The following is a 22,788-nucleotide window of genomic DNA, read 5'->3' as shown; positions in this document are numbered from 1 at the left end:
CAGTTCTCAATTCCATTGATAAAATTCCGTTCTACCTTTATCAGCTGCTTGTAGTACAGTCACAGTTTCATATCTTGGATGACTAGTTTCCTTCTATGGTTTCATATGTAGAAATTTAACCCTACTGTCTGGTACAGACAGCGACTAGGTGCTGTGATTTGAAGGCCCTTGGAGGCTTCATGCATTGCAAGTTAACCTCCACTGCGAGGTATTGAGAGGGTGAAAACAACCTAGCTGGCATTTACAGAGCGAGGCTGGGGTGTGGGATTAGATGAGATCATTACCCATCTCGGTGATGGGGGAATCCTTCTAAGAGGGGCACACTCCCTGTCTCCTGCTGTGTGATGCTGTATGCCCTGAGGGTCACCCAGCAGGAGGGCCATTGCCAACCGTGAGCCTGGGAGCCGAGTAAACTAGGCTGGACTCTTAGCAACAGAAAGTGGACTAACACGGTAACCCTCAGAAAGGAAGGCACCTCCTGCGGTCCGCATTCAGCCTTTCTCTCTGCAATTCATATTATGAAGCCAGTCTTGCCATGGAACACGTCACCCAACCAGTTGTCTGGCACCAGCTGCTGTCCTACAATTCAGTTTTGAAATGAACTATCGCTGAATTGGTGTCAGGTCCCACAAGCTAAAGAATGCTAGAGCGATTTCACAGAGCCCAAGACGCTAGTTAGAATTCAAGTTTCCACACACAGGATGCAATTTAAGAATGACCAAGGGAGAGAAATGCACCTGCCAAGTTCAGAGTGGGAGTGGTGTGCAGCGGCAGATAAGAGGTGAGGATCAGGGTGAGACCTGATCTCTGGAGACTCTGTGTCTCTCCCTGTCGAATCTGCTCGTCATCAGCCCTGCACATCCCTGTCTTTACCAACCAGCTTCCGTGTTCTCAGGTGTTTTGATTATTTGATCAGCGCTTCATTACACAGGCAAGACTAATTCCCTGACCAAATAAATAAACTCAATCTCCAAATCCATCTTGCCTCTGGAGCCAGCTGACTGAGAGCTCTGGCTGCCTAATCTCAGGGCTGTACTGTAGCCTGAAGCTGTACTCTCTCCTGAGTGTCTTATTAGCAGAGCAAAGTCCTGTGTCTCACTCGGGACTTTCACCAAGACCAGATGCAGTCAGTGTTGTACCAGAAAGTCATGCGCCCATTTTGAACACTGTGTTTCTAGGTGAGTCTGTCTTATATTAATGTAATAATTACACACACATATATGTCTCACGTGTGTGTGTGTGTGTGTGTGTGTGTGTGTGGCATGGGTGTGGCCAGTTGTGATGGCACGTACCTATAACCTTAGCACTCGGGAGACAGGCAGGAGGGTTGTCCCAGTTTCTAGGACACCTTGGTTTACATAGAGCATTTCAGGTCAGGCGGGGCAAAGAACCTCCACATTTATCATTGAAACTTCTCAGTTGCTTCAACATTTAAAACTTTTATAATCTTGATAGAATTTTGCATATATATGTAATATATATCTCAACCTATCAAGTGAAGAAGAATGCCTGCCGTTGGTCTGTGCTACAGACTGGTATTTCCAAAGTAATATTTTGGACAGAGTATGGGACATGGAATAGAACATGCATTATGGTAAGTTTTATTCATGTTTTTTTTATGATTTTTGTATATGCGTGTGTTGTGTGTGGTGTGTGCGCCTATGCATGTGGATACGTGTGTGTGTGTGTGCAGGTTGACACTGCTGTCTCTCCCTGATCACTGTTGACAGTTCAGCTGGGCTAGGTGAACAGTGAGCTCTAGGGATTCATCTCTCTATCTACCTCTGACCCCAAGGCTAAGGTTACAGTCCAGGCCACCATGGCTGACAGTTCTGAGGATCACACTCAGGTCCTTACACTTGCTGAGCTGTCTCTCCAGCCTAAGATATGACAAGATTTTTTTTTAATTTTTTATTAATTTCACTTTATTCACTTTGTATCCCTCCTGTAGCACCCTCCCTCCTCCCCTCCCAATCCCTCCCTTCCTTCTCCTCCTCCTCCACGCATGCCCCTCCCCAAGTCCCTTGATAGGGGAGGTCTTCTTTTCCTTCCTTCTGATATGACAATTTAAACATTAAGACTGAGCTGTCTCTCCAGCCCAAGCTATGACAAGTTTTAAACAGAGCTTAAAGTACATGTATATTTTAGGATGTGATTTGCTCCAGTAAAAAAATTACTGTATGTGTATTAAGAATACCAGCAAACTTCTCATGCACACGCAGACCATGTGTGCTTTTTACACAGTGCCTATTACTCAGTGCCAGGTAGAGCCTTTGCCTGGCATGAGCAAGTCCACGAGTGAGGCCCCCACTGTGGCAAAAAGCAAACATCAAAAGGACACATTCTGCTTTTCTGAAACCAGTGTACACTATGGAAATCCTATCCAGGGCCATACTCTGCCTTAATTCCACTTCCCAAAGTTCTCATTAATAACGGGACAAAATAGAAGTATCGTGTACACACCACAAAAAAAAGTTGTTATGCAAAAATAAAATATGCAGATTAATGTTCTTGGCTGAAAAATCCTTGTTGAACTGCAGGTAAGATTGCAGAGAAATCACTGGTCAGGACTTCACACCACAAACCGGTTACCAAAGAGAAGGAGATGCCTCAGCTCCTTTCAAGAGCCTCGTCTTTACCTTCCACACTGGCGTGTATTTCTCCAGTAGCTTCTGTATGCTGGCAAATGACCTTCGGGCTAGAAAATTTATGCTTCTGTCTTGACTTTTTACAGCCTCTGACAAAGCCTCTCCCCTCGGTCCCCTCTACTTGGCTGGAGCTGCTGCAGTGTCCTCTCCCAGTGGCAGTCCTGTGTGCCACACTCTCCGCATTCCCTTTACGTATTACTTTAAACGTGGGGACTTTTAAGACTTACTCTTTCATACACACCCATTTCAAAACAATTCGGGGCAATTCAATGCTTCAGACATTCTCACATGTTCTAGATTTATGCAAAACTTGCTTGAACTGTAATAATCTACAGCAAAACAACTTTTATAGTATTTTAGTGTATATAATGAAAATTATTGGAACACATTCCTTTCCTTGTCTTCATTTTTGAGAATACCATCACCAAAGGAGAAAATGTCAACAAATTACTTCAAAAGCTGTTAAAACATTTACCTAAAGTGTATTTTTTTCCTCAAGTTGACCAGAGCTGTACTATTTGTAGTAGGTAGATGAGTAGACAAATATATTTCCTTGCACAAGACATCAATGAACAGCGTCATAAGCCACAAACCTCCATAATTTCTAGCACTAAGTTAGACTGTATCTAGGTTTGGTGGCCCAAGCCTGTCTTAGCACAGGGGAGGCTTAGGCAGAAGCATTGTAAGTTTGCCTGAGCTACATAGTGGGACCTGTTTTAAAATAAAAGGGAAACAAAACTTTAGTGGGACAAATGATGAACTTTAAAAATGCATTTCCTCCAGTGAGTATTAAAAAAGCAACAAAATATGGCTTTTACAAAGGTTGAAAGAAATGGGGAAGAATTTGAATGTTAGAGTCAACTACATCACTTTAGAGAATCTGTTTGCTGACTGGGCCAAAGCAGCCAGAGTTAGAACTTCTGCGCTGTGTTATCTGAGTCTCTCTCGAGACGGCTTCCCTGAGCTTGGCATCCGTGGTTTGCCTTTGGCCTGCCGTGAGGATTTAATTCTGAGGAGCCCCACTGATGTGCTTAGTGCACAGACGGTTGGGCGCTTGTTATTCCTGACTCAACTGCGCCTTCTTCAGAGAACCTACATAGCTTCCCCACTGTCTCAGTCCCCTGTGATTCTCCTCAGTAATCTGGATGTTTTGTTCAGCATTGTAAGCTTTTCAACCAATAGGACTCTTTCTTCGAGTTACCTCCTAACGTCTAGAGCCAAGACTGAGCCTGACCTTTCAACTCTGCTTCTCTTTACCTCACGTTCTCTTCTGTTTTCAGGGTGTCTTTTAGACTGTGCTTTTTGTGAACGCCTTTAAGTCTATTCCACTGTAGAGTGTGTGGCTGGGTCTATAGGGAGTAGATGAGTCCTGTCTTCTAAATCTTTACGAAAGAATACCAATTCCACAGGCTTGACTTTTAAGTAGTTAAAAGTTATTTTCCCTGGGGTTGGGATTGAGGTTTCAGTCCCTCCTTCAGGTTAAATCAAGAGTTTAATGAAGCACCTTTACTTGTGATTCAGTTGCACCATTTGTGAGTGGGTTTTCGTGTCCATTGGCTCAGTTCATTTGCCCTCAACACTGACCTTGCTCTTTCCTGCCTCCTGTCCTCACCTCTGACTCCGTTCCTCCAGCCTCATGTCCATTCTCCCAGGACTCACTTCCAAAGCCACTGCTTCAATCCTGTTCTTCCTCAGAGCTCTTCTAGCCCGGAAGCCTCAAGATTCAGTTTCAGATGCTGATGGCAGTTCCTCAGATCATTCTCAGCTCTCTCCACCATATTTGTACCTCAATATCACAACCCCCCCCCAACACATACACACGATCCATCCTTCCAGATTCATCACTCTGTAACCAAGTCCTTCCTGGCTTCTCTCAGCCCAGAGTCTCTTTGGCTGACCATCTTACACCACAGGGGATCACAATCCAACTCATGTGAGCCTCTGCTTATTGGGTGTATGAAATCATTTGTTCATTTCATAAATTCTTTTTCATCAAAGTAATGCCCAAAATAATTGTAAAAGTTTTGGGATTCTCATGTAAGTGTTTCAGTTTCACACTAAAAGAGGCCGGTGCCAACTTTCAAAAATTTTTAATTATTTTTTCTTTTTTATTATTTTTATTATTATTATTTTACAATTTATTTACTTTGTATCCCAATTGTAGCCCCCTCCCTCATCTTCTCCTGGTCCTACCCTCCCTCCCTCTTCCCTCACCACCTCCCTCTCCTAGTCCACTGACAAGGGAAGTCCTCCTCCTCTACTGTCTGACTCTAGCCTATCAGGTATCATCAGGACTGTCTGGATCCTCTTTCTCTGTGGCTAAGACCACCTCACCAGGGGGACGTGATCAAGGGTAGGGCCACTGAGTTCATGTCAGAGACTGTTCCTGTTCCCCTTACTAGGGAACCCACAGGGCTGCCTATGGGCTACATCTGAACAGGGGGTCTATGTCCTTTCCATGCATGGTCCTTGGTTGATTCATCAGTCTCTGCAGGACCCCCTGTGCCCAGATTTTTTTGGTTCTGTTGCTCTCCTTATAGAGCTCCTCTCCCCTCCAGGTCTGTCTATCTCCCCCTTTTTCCATAAGACTTCCTGCACTTTGCCCAAAATTTGGCTGTGAGTCTCTGCATCAAAATTTTAACTGTTATTATCATATGTATATGCATACATGTTGAGGTAGGAGTACACGTGCTATCTGTGGTGTGCATGTGGAAGTCAGAGGACAACTGTGAATGTTTTGACCCAACCCCCCAATAGATTTTCTTCTAGAGTTATCTATAAACTGATGTAGATGACTGTGTAACTTTCAAATTATCCCTTTTTTTCTTGACACTTGAAAAAATAGTTTTGGTGCTTTTTCAACACTTGGTAGAGAAAAATACAGTTCTAAAATCTATTTTTTATCTCACTGCTCTAGTTTTCTATTTTCTAACTTTTATCTAATTAAAGTATAATCACAGTGGTTTTCTCTTTCCACTTTTTACTTGAGGTGCGGGAATTGAACTCAGGTAGCCAGGCTTGTGCGGGAAGCACCTTACCCTCTGAGCCATCTCACCAGCGCCTGGTGTCAATCTTACTCATTAGTCCTGGAGATCCATTTTTATACTCCAGAGGCTATGTTAAGTACTCTGTACACATTGTCTTAGTCTTCATAATATCTTTTATGGTAGGTGTTTTACTGGTAAGAAAATAGGTTTAGACACACTAAATACTCTATGGCTAGATTTATCAAGTTGGGCTGGACAGCCCAACTCTGAACTGCTACTGTTGTATAGGAAATCTTAGCCACAACATTCTCCCTAGACTATACAGAGAGCGCTAACACAGGCTCAGCACAGGGACATGGTGTTTTTGTCCGTGCTGTTGTCTCCCTTGACACTGGATATTCAGTTATGTTACACTCTGTGGTTTTCAGTCTCATGTTGAGCACACAAAAAAACATTGTTCCACATTGAAAACACTAACAGGGTTTTTTCAGATCTTTTAAGGAAAATCTTTAAAAAATTTTTAAAGTTAACTAAGTCAGATTTTTAAAAAATGAACTGGATGGAAACACGAGTCACTTTTCAGACATCTTTTATCATTAAACATGTCCCCACCGCACACATGATCGGAAGCCATTGTAGGTTCCCACACACGCTTTATGATATTTTTAATAATGGTTCCTTTAAATAACATGTAGTAACTTCCTTATTTTGCTTGTGAAAAAAAGGTGAGTCTAATGTGCAATAAACCCACCTCCTTGACTCAGAAAACAAAATAAAGATGCTGAGTTTCTAGCGTGGCCGTTGCTGTCTGCATCAAAGTGCACAAGACACCCATCCCCAGCTCTCCTGTGTCTATCTGTCCTTTAGTCATTGCCTCACCACCATGGTCAAGTTATGCAGGGTGAGGCATACAGCTAGTATTGTTAACTTAAAGTTGTTATCGTTTTATCATGATAAAAAAAGAAAAGTCACCTCCACAGCGTGTGCCATTATATTTAAGGACATGTTCTTGCCCATCTTTTATTTTGTTAGGTTTTACCCAGTAAGCATGTCTATATCACACAATAATCGGGAGTTGTCATAGGTATTCCCCCAATAAGAAAGGCTAAAATGTGAATTGGTACCAAATGTTAAATTAGAGCAAGCTAGAAGTGATGCTATAAAGTGTTTCACTGTGAATTGTATGGCACACGCTTGTAACCTCAGCGCTTGGGAGGTAGCGACATGAGGATCAGACATTTAGGTCATCTTGAGATACATATGGAGTTTAAGACCAGCCTCCTGGGGTACATGAGACCCTGCTTCAGATATCCAAAAAGAAAAAAAGAAAGGAATATAGAAGCTGTGCAAGACAGATAAGTTATCTGAGGAAGAGATAAATTGGTGTATATTTGTAAGTCACTATTCCTGGGGAGACGTAATCAAGTGTTCACTCATCTGAGATAGGAAACCGGCAACAGAACAAAGGAAGACCACCAAAGTCCGACTTGAACAAATTAGCTTGTTGGGATTACTTCTGGGAGCATGGATGACGCTGGCTACCGAAAGCCCACTTTTGATGACCCATGAAAGCTAGAACCCTGGAGCACTATTTGCAGGCAGCTTGACAGGTCAGAGAATCTCCCGTCCTTGGCAGTATTTACAGCTTATGTAATGTTGGGAAAAATTTGCTTTTTCTAAATACCTCTAAATCTATTACACAGTAAGAATGTATGGATAAGTCAGCAGGGGATACATGAGATCTATCTTCTAAATCTCTATAAAATAATACTAACTCATTTCCACAAGTCTGTCTGGTGAATCTGGTAAGTTACAGAGACTTCCTGAGACTTGTGAGCCATTTGCTTTCAGAGTATACAGAGAAGGAAGAACTTCAAGGACTTGAGCATTGCAATTCAAAGTCAATTTCTACACATAGCACTCTAAAGCATAAACCAGACCCAGCAAGAACTCTGAGAACCCTCCTGAAGAAGCTGAGGACACTAAGAGAAGATGAAACTAAGAGCTATCTGAGAGCCAAAGGCTATCACAGAAACACAAAGGCTGTCACAGACACAGAAAGAGACCGATGAACACTCTGATGGCAAGTGGACATGGCATCCGCACAACACCTGGAACCTTTCCAGAGAAGACTCCAGAACTAACAAAGATGCGAACAGACATAGGAAGCTGCTATGGACACCTAAAACAAAACCCGAATTCATGGAAGACAAGGAGACCCAGCAGCTCTGAGAGGCTCCACCAACACTTAAAAAGAGACTCCAGGATAATGATATTCATACAAAAATAAGGAATTTTGTCCCCTGTGTTTTCCAGAGCACAAAACAACTGGTAGAAAAATCAAAGCATAATTCGCTCAAGGGGCAGGGAAAGCCTTCCCTGTGGAGGGCTCCCTTTGTAAACCTTCCAGGCAGGAACAGGACCAGGTCCCGCTCCTCTAGCTTCTCTAATGGCCCTAATGATCATTCTCTCATGGTTTTAACAGTCATTCCCAGCCTTGAGGCAGGAGAGTGCCCAGACCCCACCCTAGAAGAAAAATCCCACCAATCCCTGGGCTCCCCCAAACTCAGGGCTTGAAGTCCTGCCAATCCTCACCCTGGAAGTCTCTGCTCTGGAGAACCCTGCCCCCTAAGAAATTCTGTATAAGCCGCTACTACTGTTCAGGTCCCTGCTTTCTCCTCCTGGGAGCAGACGCAGCCATCGTTGGATTTGTCCCTGCAAACCCTGGATTCATCCCTTCCAATAAATCCCTTTTATGAGATTTGCTGCCTGGAGTGACTCTCTCATTGAAAGAAGCCAAAAAGCAAAGAAGGGAAGAAGCAAAGAAATGGAGTGGGGTCAGGCTCCTGAGCACCTCTGCTCTGCTGCAGATACCTTCCCCTGGGCGCTGCAGAGCCGAAGAGGAGCAGCACGGAAGCAGAGCTGTTCCACTGAAGCACTCCAGCTCATCCAGGGATATTCTCCCTCAGGGCTGCACCGCCTCAGCTAAGGAGGCTTCTTCCCAAAGCTGTGTGGTTTCCTGGGCTGCTGATTAGGAGGACACTGTCCCACCTCAAAGCTGTCAGAGCCCTGTGGTTCCTGAGCCCCTGAATCCGAGGATACCTTTCCATCTGATCAGGAATGCCAACAAGGAGACTTCTAGGAACAACTGGGAAAACACAGTTAAAAAAAAAATCTAAAAGGTACTAAATAACTTATTAAAATCCCAAACCAAGCTGAAGCAGTAAGAACTTCCTGTCCTCCAAATGGATATCTGGAGAAAGCAAAACTTTACATCAGGAGTTTGTTTAGGTTTCTCAAAGATTGGGCAGAACCCAGGAACACAGCAGAAACCAACAATTCAAGAACAAAAATGTCCCCATTTTAAAAACGGTCCCAATTCCAGCCTAAGGAGCTCCCCGTTTCCTGGGAACAATACTTTCAACTTCCTGACATCAATACCACAAATGTCCTTCCAGCCCTCTGCCCCATGGCTTACACCCTCACTACCCCTATAAAAACCCCAGCCTTTGAGGGAAGTTGGCTCTTTAGCTTTCTGTCTCCTGGTGAGAGCCCTCCTCAGGTGCACGCAGCTGGCCAGTGCCTCGTCTGTCTTCCCTTCTTACAAACGGACATAGAAATCCCTGCAGCGAAAATCCCTGGAGCCAAAATGTCAAGAGAACCCCGGAAAGCTCCTGGAAAGAAATGCCAGTCAGTTGAATCTTTGACAACAACCACGAAGCTTCTGAGATTGTCTCTGGATAAGACTGAGCCCAGAGGAGACTGGACAAGGACCTACAGACAGAGCTAGAGAGGATAGCCGAGGAGAAGCCTTGATGGGTGTTGAGAACCTCCTGAGAATTCTGAAGTGGAGCCAAGACTCAGAAGACAACATACCACGCTTCAAGGGACTGCTGAGAACTCCCAGGGTGGCTCCAAGAGATCCTCAGAACTTAAAGACACGTCAGGTTTGGAGAACGTGCTTCCAAGAAGAAACCCTTCTCACAGATTCAGGTATGACAGGAAAGCCTGGAACACCTGTCAGACAGGGCTTCTGTGATTCTTTTAGTTCAAGGTGCAGGCAAGCTTTCAGTCAAAAGCATGCCAATGACCATCTACAACACTGACCACCTAGAACACTGTCTTAGGGTTTTATTACCTTGATGAGACACCATGACCAGCGCAACTCTTATAAAGGACACGTTTAATTGGGGCAGGCTTACAGTTCAGAGGTTTTACTTTAGTCCACTACTGTCACAGTGGGAAGCATGGCAGCACGCAGGCAGACGTGGTTCTGGAGAGGTATCTGAGAGTTCTCCATCTGGATCTGCGGGAGTTAACAGTCAGCCACTCGGCCTGACCTGAGCTTCTGGGACCTCGAAGCTATAAACAAATGCCAGAGGACCTGCAAGACAGCGTTCGTCACTAAACAAGACCAGCCCCCCAAATGAGGTTCACAAATGTAAACGCCTGTCTATTCAAACAGTGGGCAGATGAGCTTAAGTCTCAAGAAAAGGCAAGCCAGAGAAGGTCTCTCTGTTCCAGCCACAAATACGGGACTGACGGGTGATAGCAAGGTCTTAGGCTGCCTCTGGGAAGAGAAAAGATTCAAGTAAAGATACAGATATTGTGAGGAGCTTCCAAGAACACAGCCTGGAAGATTGGTCTATTGTAGCAAGCCTGAGCGCATCATGGGACAAGCAAACTGCCCCTGGGGCTGCAGGAGCCTGGCAGTTGGCTAATCCAACGAGGACCATGGGTGTCAAGAAATGTGACAAACTGATGAAGACTGTCCAGACTGGGTTGTTTTTTGTTGTTGTTTTGTTTTTTAATGAACTTGACACAGTAGAGTCATCTGGGAAGAGCGAGCCTCTGTTGAGAATATACTTTAATCAGATTGCCTGGAGTTAAGTCATTGGGGCATTCTCTTGATTCATGATTGCCATGGGAGGACCCAGCCCACTGTGGGGGAGCAGACCTGAGCAGGAGCTCCTGGGTTATCCAACAAAGCCACCTGGGAGAGCCGCGAGGAGGAAGCCAGTGAGCAGCTTTCCCCCATGGTGCCTGCCTCCTCCCCTCCTGCCCCTACTTACCTCATTGATTGACTATGGCCTGGACAGGGCCTATCAGCCAAATAAACCCAAGCTGCTTTTGGTTAGGGTGTGTTGTGAATGTAAACAAGTTTTTGTTTTGATCCCAGGTGTAGGATATGGGACTGATTGAGATGGTCCACAGCAGCAAACTGTTTGCCTCATGCGGGCTCTGAGAAGGGGCCCTTTGCCACAGATAGTTTAATTCTGAGGACTCTGGGAGGGACTTAAGGCCAGAGCCAACAGAGAACATGTGGAGCTCCAAGAAACAAGGCTGCTGATGCTTCCCCCCTGCTGCTCCTGATTGTTGGAGATCTCCTGAAAGGAGGGCTTGCCCTAAGGAACCCTACAACCCTGGCCATCAGGAAGTAGCTAAAGAGAACTCCTCCCCCTTTCCCCACTAACATTCCTTCTCTCCTACCTGGTGCTGAAGTGTTGGAAGGGGTTGGGGTGGGAAGGGAGGAAGAGAGATGAAGAAATGTAGAGTTAGAAAGTACAACAATGGTGCTCATCACATCAGTAGAAAGCAAACCAAAACAAAGACTTTGTATCAAAATTAAGCCTATAAATCAAGAGATGAGACATTTAAGACCTAGAAAAATAATCAAAATTAGTTTTGATCTGGTAACATCTTTGATTGGTAATAAAAATAAAACTCATACAAACTGAAGAACAAATGAATACATCCGGAAGCAATCCTTTCTCTAATGAGACAAATGTGACCAACCAAGAGGCAAAAGATAAAATAGTTGTTTAGATAACAATGAAGTTATTTAAATCATAAGATCATATAGAAGCGAAAATAAACAGGGGTAACTTGTAGTCTAGCCAATAAAACAGAGATACTGTGAGCAGTTTGAGAAGAACATGATGAAGCATGTAAAAGAAACAGCAATCCTAAATCAAGTTGCCTTTGAGGTCTCCAGGTTCCATAGTCTATGGAGGGATGGGGTCTTTTATTCAGGACAACAATAAGACTGTTGGCAAGCCAACATGAGTTTACTATCACTATGCACTGTGCACCACGGAAACCACAAAGCCAAGTGAGAAAAAAACTGAGGGGAAAGATACAACAGTCTATAAAGAAGTAATATATGCATAAGGTTTGGAAGCAGAATAAGGTCCCTGTTATGAAGAAAATGCAAAGGTCAAATTCTTTCTCCAAATATAGCAGAGAACATATTTTTGGAGCAAGCGAGGGAGAAGTGTTGACCATCCTTTCCAGAATAGCTAGTTGAGGGACCTTAAAGAGATAACAGCGAGTCAGGGGCTAATGTGTTGGAGGTCTAGAAACATTAAGATCTCGTCCTTTACCCAGAGTGGGAGAGAGAGAGAGAGAGTTCTATACATAAAAACTAAAGGGGGAAAAAGTTTACAGTCCTTTAATGGATAAAGAGGAAAAACTTTCTTGGCTTAAAATGTAATCCTACAGAAGTCCAATGCAAAGAGTAAACAAAGAAAATGCTAGAAAAAGAATGATTTATAAGAGTTCTGTGCTAATGGTGAAGTTGTAACTATAGCACTGTTGAATTACAGCAGAGAGGACCAAGGAGGAGGAAACCTTCTAAGGACAATGCAGAGCAAGAACACAGGAGAGAAAAGAGAAGTAGGATAGCAAAGCAATGGGATATTTAACTAAGAAGCTGAGGGATGCGGGCTGACACTATTTAAGTTACTAACAAGCATAAGTGACACTCACTCCTCCCACAATTTTCTTTTTTGTTCTGGTTTTCTCTGTGTAGCCCTGGCTGTCCTGAAACTCGCTATGTAGACCAGATTGGCCTTGAACTCACAGATGTGCCTGCCTCTGCCTTCCAAGCAATGGTGTGCACCACCACTGGCTGGATGATGCAATTTTTTGATAAAATTAAAAGTGAATTTTTGCCTGGGTTGGCTACCCAGAGGCTATTTAAGCTGTGGGCTGGCTTTCCCCAGGGTCCGAGGATTGTTCAAGGTTTCTGAATAAACTGCATTGAAAAAAAAAAAAAGTGAATTTTTGTAGGTAACAGTGTATAAATAAAATCAGGTTCTCTATGATTTTTATGAATAACCAAAATACTGGTTTATTTAACACTTAATGATTTCTATAGCATTTTAAAGGAGAATACTACAATGTCTCTGTGATTGGCCACATGAAAGGAAGAACGGTTTGCTCTACAGTTGATGAGCCATTTTGGAGAGATGGCTAAGGCTTTTTACTCAAAATTCAACACATACCACTGTTTCTCTCCACCAGGAAATCTAACTTAGTTACAATGTATGACAAGTCACTGCAAAACACTGTATATATCTGAACATCACATTCCTGCTGATAACAAAAATACTTCAGCTCTGAGCTGTTGGATTAATTCCACTTGAGAGAAACTATACACAGAAAAAGGGCATCGGGGTTACGTAGCATATTGCCTTTTAAACTGTTAATTGAGACCATTTCCTTTATATCCCCTTTGGCCTTTACAATAACATCTCCTTTTCTTTACGTGGTACCTTCATGCCCTTTGGCATAATTGCCAGTGCCATTTTGCAGGGCTGGAGCACCCTTGTGTTTGCAGAATGTGGTGATTATGGCCTTTTAAAACTCATTCTTTTTTTTTTGTTGTTGTTGTTTTTTTGTTTTTTTTTTCTTTTAGTAAGTTGTTTTCTTTTTTCTTTCTTTCTTTTTTTTTTTCAATGCAGTTTATTCAGGAACCTTGAACAATCCTCGGACCCCGGGGAAAGCCAGCCCACAGCTTAAATAGCCTCTGGGTAGCCAACCCAGGCGTGCCACGTGGGCAATGCAGATAGGTCCACATACATGGAAGCAAGCCAGATCCTCAGCCTTAGCCAAATGTGGAATTGTTCGTGACAGAGAGCACTCACCATCGGGAAGGTGGAAGGCGGAAACCAGCTCCATCTTTAAGGCATAGCATTCCGCAGCTCTCTACAGTTCCCCCTTTTTGTTTTAGACGCATCAGGCAAGAGTAGAGGTCTGATCTCTGATATTAGAAATAAATTGGGACTTTGTACCGATGTTCGTTTAGGTGTCATCCACCCAAAGAGCATTAAAACTCATTCTATCTTTAGAAGACATTTCCCCTTTGGTTATGATATTCAGCTCTCACAACAAATTGCTTTTACACAGGTACATACATGTATGTATGTATGTATGTATGTATATGTTTATCTAGCATGTAAACTTCTGTCTTCTAGATGAGTTACTATAGTTGGGATTACTATTATCTTTTTTTTTTTTTTTTTGGCAGGGGCTGAGAAGAAAATGCCTGAGCCTCTTCTGGAAAACATGGCTCTCTTGAAATCATTTGCTTAAAATAGATATGCTCTATAATTAAGCGCATTTTATGATTAATTGTACTGATAGCCACATATAGTACAAATTTACTGTCTCCGAGGAGCATAAATATATAATTCAGTATAATTATGCTTGATTAAATCTTGTATCATTTTCAATGAATAGAATCTCAACTACTAATTTTTTCTCTGTCAGTTCACACTTTAGGATTTCTTTTAAACAAGAGATACATACTTTACAGCTTATTGTTACTCCAGGGTCATAAATCTGATAAAATTGTACAAAAAGCCAAGGATGCTGGCTTACAGATACGATCTCAGGACTTGGGGGGCAGGGCCACAGAGACTGAGGTAGGTTTGAGACCAGCCTGAGTTGTAGAGAGAGTCCCAACCTGGGTTACAAACTGAGAGCCTATCTTTAAAAAAGAAAAAGAAAAAAAAAAAAAACTGCACAGAGAACTATTTCAGTGGTTTTCTGTTTTAATACATTTCAGATGATTTTCTTTAATGACAGCGTCATTAGCTTTGAGAAGTTTAAAGCAAACCATTCTTTTATTATAATTCATACATTAAAATTTTCCCAGGACATCAGATTTTTTCAATCAGCCTTTAAAAGTTAAAAGCAATCAAATAATTTTAAAAAATCAGATAACTGAAGATTTCTTAGGCCCACCCAGCTTCTTCCTAGCCCCATGTGGATAATCTTTCTTAACTAGTCACACTTCTCCAGGGAAAGCTGTATTCCCTTTCGCCTTTTCCTTTCCTGCTAGCAGTAAGCTACCACAGCTACATGGCACACATGTAGAAGTTGTACACAGACAATGCTACATATACATTACACACGACGCGTTAACATGTATCCTTGTATCCTGTTACCCTTTGCTTAAAGCGAGTGTCCCACAATGGCAGAACTAGTAAAATGATAATGCTTATTTTTAATAAAGATGGCTGGGTGACTTCTTCTTTGCACATGACTGCAAAATCACAGGTTTAAAGTTACAAGTCCGTTTCTTCTGTTTGGAATCACACTGGATAATGTATCTCAAGTGAAAAAAATGGAGAAATACAGGCAAGCCATCTTGCTCCATCCATGGTGTGGCAAATATGTACCAATGATCTTTTTACATATAACCCCATGATGAATGATACAGTTAAGTCCCAGACTACACAATGTACAGTTCTTATAAAAAGTTATGCGTTATGCTTCGGTACTAAAAATAAAATATATTCTCAAATAGTGAAAATAAGATATCCTTCATGTTTTTATGTCACATTTCCTGTGACCATGCCCCCCCCAAACACCTTTAATGAAATAGTGTGCAACACTAGTAAACAGTGACAGAATGTTGGTGGCTTCTTGACAAGAACTGGCCTAAAACAAAACTGATTTATCTTGTCAATTTATTAAACCGTCTTCCTGATGTGTTTAATGCATGATGAAATATAAAAATAAAAGACAAAACAAACACCTTATGTACTGGAAAAAAAAATCAAGAGTCCATCGGTACCATACTACAAAAACCTGTCTGGATTAATTAGTTGCTACATCTTCAACGGATGCAGCCACTAATCCATCATGGTACCCCATCCCCAACGTAACTGGGAGCCATCAGCTGTGACTATTTGCTTGGCCAAGAAGACACCGAAGGGTCTTTTGGGTCCTTCTCAAGAAAGGGATCCCGTTCCGGTCAAGCGCTGGCTCCACAGACCCGCCCGCAGCAGTCACTGGCCGTGGTCCAGAGCCAGCAGCACCTCACCATCCTGTCCTGGGAGACTGCGAGCCGTCCGAGCGGGACGGGAAGGAACGGAGCTGTGCCCCTCCGCTTTTAACCTGAAAGCAAGCCGCGGCTCTCGAGACACACCGAAGGGTTTACGCGGTCTTTTGGACTGGAGAAGCAGGCACTTACAGTGAACACGGAGGGAGGCATGGCAGAGGGCGGGGACGGCCGTTCAAGAGGAGCCGGGGGCTAGTCCGAAGGCGCTGCCCTCGCCGAGCTGCCCAGCCTAGAGCCCACAGAAACAGAAACACACAGGTTCCCCGGGAAGCGAGCGGGAGGGGCCGACCCCCACCCAGGCGCGGGGCGACAGGTGGTGCGGAGATGGTGGGTGTGGTCACAGGCAAGTCAGCCCCACCGGCTGTGGCGCGCCCACCGCGGCCCCCAACCTGGTGACGGTCCGGGTGCCCCCCGCTAGGTGCCCTGCGCTCAGATGAGCGGGAAGCGGCCCTGGCCGCCGTCGGGGTCCCCGGCACCGCCGCCTCGCGGACGGCCGAGCACCGACACGGGCAGCACGACCTCGGCAGGGCTGAGCTGCTGCAGCCGCATGGACTCCTCGTAGGTGGGCAGGTACTTGACCTCCTCGTAGCTGGGCAGCTGGAGGAAGACAGGGGCCACCGCGCGCAGCTCGTGCTCCGAGACGCAGGCGGGGGGCGGGCGCCCGCCCCCTCCCCCGGCCCGGCCGCCGCCGCTCTCCAGCAGCGAGTCCTGCGAGCCCGCGGCCACCTCGTCGCGCAGCAGGGCGGGGGAGTCGTCGTCGTCGTCGCCGTCGGGGGGCCCCGCCGTCCCCGGGGGCCCGGCGCCCCCGGCGGGCCCGGCTCGCGCCTGGCCCGCTCGCGCCTGGCCGCGCGGGTACCTGCGTGGGCTGGGGCAGATGATGCGCTGCAGGAAGTAGCCGATGGCGAAGAGCACCAGCAGGATGAGCAGCCCGGAGAGCTTGCGGACGAACCAGCCCACGTTGTCCAGGAAGGCGTGGAGCGGCAGCTTGCAGCAGCGCGCGGCCGTGGCGTTGGCCGAGTCGCAGCAGCGCTCCCGCTCGCCGCACGCCAGCTCGGCGCAGCCCCCGCCGCCCCGCGAGGGCGCCACCAGCGCCAGCGCCAGCAGCAGCAGCAGCGGCAGCGGCGGCGGTGGCGCCGGAGCGGCCGCCAGGCCCTCGCCGGGCACCCCGGGACCCCACATGGCCGGCGCGCCCCTCCCGCGGCCGTCCGGCACCGCGAGGCTCGGAGCTCCCTCTGGCCGGGCGCGGCGCCGGGGCCCGCGCTCGCCGCCTCCCGCGCCTCGGCTACCTGCGGCCCGAGCGGTGCTCACTTGGCCACGCCGGGGAGGGAGGAGGAGCCCGGGGCGCGCCGAGGCTGCGGGGGGCGGCTGCTGCTCGGCGCCGAAGCCGCCCCGGGAGCCGGGCACCGCGAGCCGGGGCTGCGGGACGCCGGGGTCCCGGCCGGAGCGTGCGGAGCGTCGGGGCCGAGCAGAGGCTGCCCGAGCCGGACCGCTCTGGGCATCTCGGCCGGCGACGGCCGCGCTCTCCCTCCGGCGCCTGGGTACCCCGCAGCGCTGGAAGGGTTAAGGCTGAGCTCTCAGCCCAGGAGCCCCTTGATCTTGATTAATTCAGGCAGCGCGCTCTTCCCCGCCGGATGGGCGGGGCGCGAGCGCTCGCTAACGTAGGTGTCTCGGTTTTAAGTGATTGGGTTGCCTCAGGAATATTATTTAAATTGACTCGGACCGGGTTTCGCTTACCATCTCTCTTGTGATCTGTCTGATTAAAAATGGATGATGGCCATTAATGGCCAGGGCAGCCCCATTGCTGCCCTAAGGTTCCAGGGTGGGAACTGCTGGATAGTTCTGCTGCCAGGTGGGCAAGTCCGGGTTGTTGGGGAGCCGGGACCCTAAGAAACTCCAGAACAGGTAAGAGAATTCTTTGGAGGGGCTCAAGCTACAAGCCTCAGAAGTAGCCCCAGAGGGGCGGAGAAGCACTCTGTTGAGGTGACCCCAGCTCACCAGCGAGAAGAGAGAAGACCCTTGCTTCTCAGAGGCTCTGGACTCAGCCCTGCGCTCCACGGCGCCCAAAGAGGACAGCGGGGATTCGAGTTGTGGGGTGCACGGGCTCCCTCATGCAGCATAAATAGCTTGTCTGCGATGGCGGGAGAGTGGGGGCCGGGGGGTTGGGAGCGGTAAGCGAGCGGTTGGCAAGGTTCCTGATCTCAGTCTGAGCAAATCTGAGCAAAATCTGAAGGTCTTTTTCAAGGTTATTCTTGTTTGCAAAATCCGACTTTAAAGGGAGTCTGTGTTTCTACTTAGTACTTAGGAAAGGCTCAGCGCATCCAGACCTTTTGACCCCCGGGGAAGCCACGTTGGTTGAGGCAATATAAAACAGAAACAGGTACACAGGAGGACTCCCTGAAGAGAAAAACTAATGGGGAAATTTCAAGGTCGCTGTGAGGAAAAAAAAAAAAAGTAAAAGCTAAAGGACACACTGAGACCGAACAAATCCAGTTATGAGCCAACCTTTCTCTCCTCAAGAGAAATAGATCAAGAAGATCCGGATGGGTAAGGGATGGAGATGAAAACTCTTTACTTCTTTTGGTGGGAACACCTTGCTTTGCTTCAACTCCAAAATGATGCTTTCTCTTCTAGGAGAAGTTTCCAATCGTCACTCAGACAAGAGACTGCATGGGACTTCTTGAGCACAGGGGTTTTCTAGGCTCTCGTGAAGCCAAACCATTTTCTGGCCATGATCGATGGGGAAGACTGGGGCCTAGTCCATACAATCGACAATGCTTTCAGCCTATAGCCAGATGGGGGATGGAAGAGATTTGCTCGGATACAGTGTTGATTGTTATTTTCTGTTTTCCCTGTTCCTTTGCTGAGATTACATTGAAAATGTTTACTAAACATGGTCTGTATTCAAGGAAAACTGTATTGATAAAAATAAAAATTCTCCCAAGAATGATGTGACCTCAGTTCTGCATGCCAGTTTCAAAGAACAGAGTAAGGGAAGGATTCCACAGGGAAGATAAATGCCAAGTGTCTTCTTTCTTCATGACTTTCCCAAAGCAAAGATGAAATTGATGCATTTCAAATAGTCTCAGGGATAAGGCGAGTTTGTGGCTTGAGGTGGGCTGGGATTCCAAAATGAAAGAAATGCAAAGGTCTCTTTAGGCTTTTAGAATCAGAGGTCTTGGGGTTTCTGCCAGTCATCACAGAAGTGATGGCAGAAGGACAGGAGGTGCTGGGGCATTGTGTGGCTGATGAAAGAGGAGGGTGGCCTGCTGGTTATTTTGAAATTTGAAACAAAAGCACTTAAAACTTTAAATTATGCTTTATATATTTATCTGGGGGGGGGAGGAGAATATATTCGCTCCATTCCTTCCCCCATGTGGGTCCCAGGAATCAAACTCATGCCTCTGGCCTTGGCAACAGACACTTTTACAGTTTAAGCCATCTCATTGGCCCCTAAACAACAGCATTTAATTTGTTTCATTTCTGTCTTCTTTTAATGAGTTAGAATTTGTTTACAGCATGTTAGGACACAGTTAAAGAACATAGGCCTGGTATAAAACAAACAAAAACTTGGAGAAGCCTTGCTTGCATGAAAGCAAAGAGTGAGCTCTGGAACGTGAATATGGAATGGAGTTTTTATTTTTGCTTTCCAAACTGATAGTCCCAAAGCCTCATCCATTAGGTCCCTCTGCAGAAACTCCTTTTTTTCCTCAGAGCCCTCAGTTTCACTTAATCCATCTTTACTTGCAGTGTAATTTGTTGTGCACAACCCTTTGGAGGAAGGAAAAGGAATCCTAGAACCGTTGAAGCCTCACAAGAGCTGTGTCCTCTACTTAGATTCTTTTTTCTTTATGTCTAACACACAAATGAATAGAGCAGAAAGATAGAAGTTAGTTACGTTTCACAGGAAAAAGTACAGTTCGTTCAAATTTGCATCAGATTGTGTTAATAGGTGCACGTGAAAGGGAAAAACCAGATAGTGAAAGGTGACTACTTTAATCCAAAAGAGCATGGTTTGCTGAAATAGAGCTTGATAAAAACTGAGAACATCAGGGGCTGGGGAGATGGCTCAGCTGGTAAAATTATTACTGTGAAAGCAAGAGGAACTGAGTTTGGGTTTCCAGCAGTCATTTAAAAAGCTGGGCAGGTCAGCACATGTCTGAGGTGGAGAAAGCCAGATCCTGTAGGCTTGATAGGATTAATTAGCCCTCCGTTTACCAAGAGACTCTCGAAAAATAAGGTGGCTAGCAACTAAGGAAGACACCTGATGTCAGCCTCTGGCCTACACACACACACATAAAGTAAGAGCGTGAGCTGGTCACAGTGGGATATGTGTTCCTGGAAGCTGTCCTGATAGCTCAAGAAGAACTGAGCAGATCCACCATGAAACCTTGTAGCTCGTCACACTGGAACAGAAGAGACTTTTCTTCCTCATATGTGCTGCCCATGGGCTCTTGCCTTCAGGCCCAAGATACAAGCCTAACCTTTCCATGCCCCTCCTTCCAAATGTCTAGGCATGAGCAGTTTGGACCATGTAAACAATCCAGTGTGTAAAAAGCTCTCAGGATGTACAGCGTGGTCCTTCTTGCTGAGGTTGCCTCGCTATAGTTGACTTATTAGGCACCCTCCTCTTGTGGCTTCCCTTCACTTGTAATAAACCTTCCCTGAATAACAGTTGAGGGTTTTGTGAATATTTGTATGAATGTGCCTCCCTAGAAATGATTTGTGACCTCAGATAATCTGCTTTGGAGTTTAAAAAAATGTTTTTATCATGTTTCTTCCCTCACTCACTTAAAAGTATTTAATGTGGGCCCTTCTCTGAGCTAGGTACTCTGTCCCACCCTGGGAATGTTATGAAAGCAAGCCTTTCTCTGTCCTCTGGAAGTTTATTGGAGAGGGGTTAGAACACAAAGAAAAATGGTCAAAGTAATGAACTGACATCCCATTCTGAATGCCTGTGATGGGCAGTGTGCCTCCTGCAACATTTGCTGCTGTAGATGGGCTTTAGGCCACTAATGATAACCCTACAATCAGTCTCAAATCCAACCTGCTTCCCTACAGTGATCTAGGAAAGAGATTGCAGGGCTTCCTGTTCTTCCTGTCTTCCAGTTCTTGACTAGGGTGTAATTCAGATTCCCTCTTTCAACATTATGAGTTCCTAACTAGCCAACAAAAGGCTTCTTCAAGCCACATGCTAGGAGAAAAAAAATCTAAGATGCTAGAAGGAAATGGAGTGCTTTCTCCAGGATTGGAGTCGCAAACAAAAGATTGAGAAATTACAAGGCCTTATGAAAACAGGGTCTCGATATGTAACCACAGGTTGGACCTGTGTTTGCTTTACAAGTTTTCTAAGAACTTTCATGTACATCGCTTTGCTTTTCTCCTTATTCAGTGACTATGAGATAGGTTAGGCTATTATTATCAAGCTAACATAGGTTAAAGCACCTGAATTGGGCTGAGGTTGTAGCTCATTTGGTAGAACACTTACTTAGCATGTGAGAGACCCAGGATTCAGTCCCTAGAACCACAGACAGACAGATGGACAGACAGACCCACACCTGAATCAGCACAAATTACTGACAGTACTGAAAGTGGAATCCAAGGCCTGTCAATCTAGGTCTAGCTGGTAAGGTTGGGTGGGCAGCTCACCCCCTTATTTAATTGGACCAGTGCAGGGAGGGATGTTATTCTTCACTTTGACAGCTCCTACAATATGAAAGAAGGAAATCATGAGACTAATGAGGAAACTGGGCACTGTGTCCCTTAATCCCAGCACTCCAGAGGCAGAGGCAGGCAGATCTCTGAGTTCCAACAAGTTTCAGGACAAACCAAACCAAACCAAAACAAAACTTTTGAGGGTGAAGCTGGAATTAGTCTAGACCATGAATACAAAAGAATTCTGAAACAAAACTTTTATGCCTGTCATTTTGTGGCCACTTTTAGTAACCAGTTACTAATGCTTTAGGTAATAATGTGTTCAAGTCACTGTTTTTGTTTATATTTCTGCAAATAAATAAATTCTCTCCTGCGTTTCAATTAAGCCTACCAATGTACCAAGTCGCCTAATGCTAATCAATATGAAATTATATATATACTTTTGAAAATAAGGATACATTGAGTTTTAAAGCAAATAAATATATAAAATTATTTACTAATGACTTAAATTTCTATATTTGTTATTGATTTATTTTTTTGTTTCAGGGATGGAACCTAGGGTCCTGCATATGCTAGGTAGGAAGGGTCATAGCTTTCATCCGGACCCTCATGCTAGGACTCCAGGCCACCTAGCCACTGGTGGTGGTCAGCCCTTGAGGTGAAGCTATGGGGTGCTGGGGAGGAAGAGGCTGAGCTGGCGGAGGGGGCCTGGGACCTGAGGCTGCTTGACCTCTGAGCTGTTGTATGTAACTAGCCAGGGGTGTGTGCTCCTGTTTGTGTGTGTGTGCTGTACGTGTGACACAAGTATGCAGGTGATGGAGAGTCCAGAAAAAGCACCCAGATTCCTTGGAACTGGAGTTCCAGGCAGTTGTGGGCTACCTGGTATGAATGCTGGGAACCAAACCTGCTTTCCCTGAAAGAAGAGTGCGTGCCCTGGACTGCTGAACTCTCGCTCCAGACTCCAGCCCTGAGCCTTTGTTCCATAATAACTTACCAGTTAATTTCTCATGGCAACCTTGTAGAAGAGGTTGATAACATCCGCTTTATTGCTGACAATAAGAAAGCTAAAACATGAACATTATGAGAAATACTTAGTGAGGCCCTGGCTGGCTGAAATCAGAATTCTAGTTATGTTAACTGAATGAGTTTCTTCATGCTCGTTGAAATTGTTAGATTGTTGAAGTTAGAATACATTTTTTTTTCCCAGAGGCTGATGGCGTAGCCAAATGCTCACATTGGCAGAAAAATCATACAGCATGAAATTATTTCCTAAGAAGAAATAATTTCAGGAGGTGCAACATTTTTATGGTCCATTATTTTCACTTGAAGCCGGCAATACACCTTCTCATAACAAGGGGAACTGCTCATG

At 45.4% G+C, this 22,788-nt stretch overlaps 1 protein-coding gene across 1 annotated transcript; it reads right to left on the bottom strand.

Annotated features, from left to right (window-relative positions):
- Window positions 1–16,053: 16,053 nt before the first annotated feature.
- On the bottom strand, window positions 16,054–17,839 carry C2H3orf80 (chromosome 2 C3orf80 homolog). Its single transcript, XM_021651576.2, has one exon. The coding sequence runs from the start codon at window positions 16,944–16,946 to the stop codon at window positions 16,197–16,199; it is 750 nt and encodes a 249-aa protein (XP_021507251.1). The 5' UTR covers window positions 16,947–17,839; the 3' UTR covers window positions 16,054–16,196.
- Between the last annotated feature and the right edge of the window lie 4,949 nt (window positions 17,840–22,788).

The sequence above is a fragment of the Meriones unguiculatus genome, chromosome 2 (assembly GCF_030254825.1).
Source record: "Meriones unguiculatus strain TT.TT164.6M chromosome 2, Bangor_MerUng_6.1, whole genome shotgun sequence".
NCBI classification, from domain to species: Eukaryota; Metazoa; Chordata; class Mammalia; order Rodentia; family Muridae; genus Meriones; species Meriones unguiculatus.
The sequence above is the reverse complement of the archived record's forward strand: the minus strand, read 5'-3'. Positions and strand labels throughout refer to the sequence as shown.

Excerpts from the sequence above, each read along its gene's own strand:
- C2H3orf80 (XM_021651576.2), bottom strand. The coding sequence starts at position 16,946 with ATGTGGGGTCCCGGGGTGCCCGGCGAGGGCCTGGCGGCCGCTCCGGCG.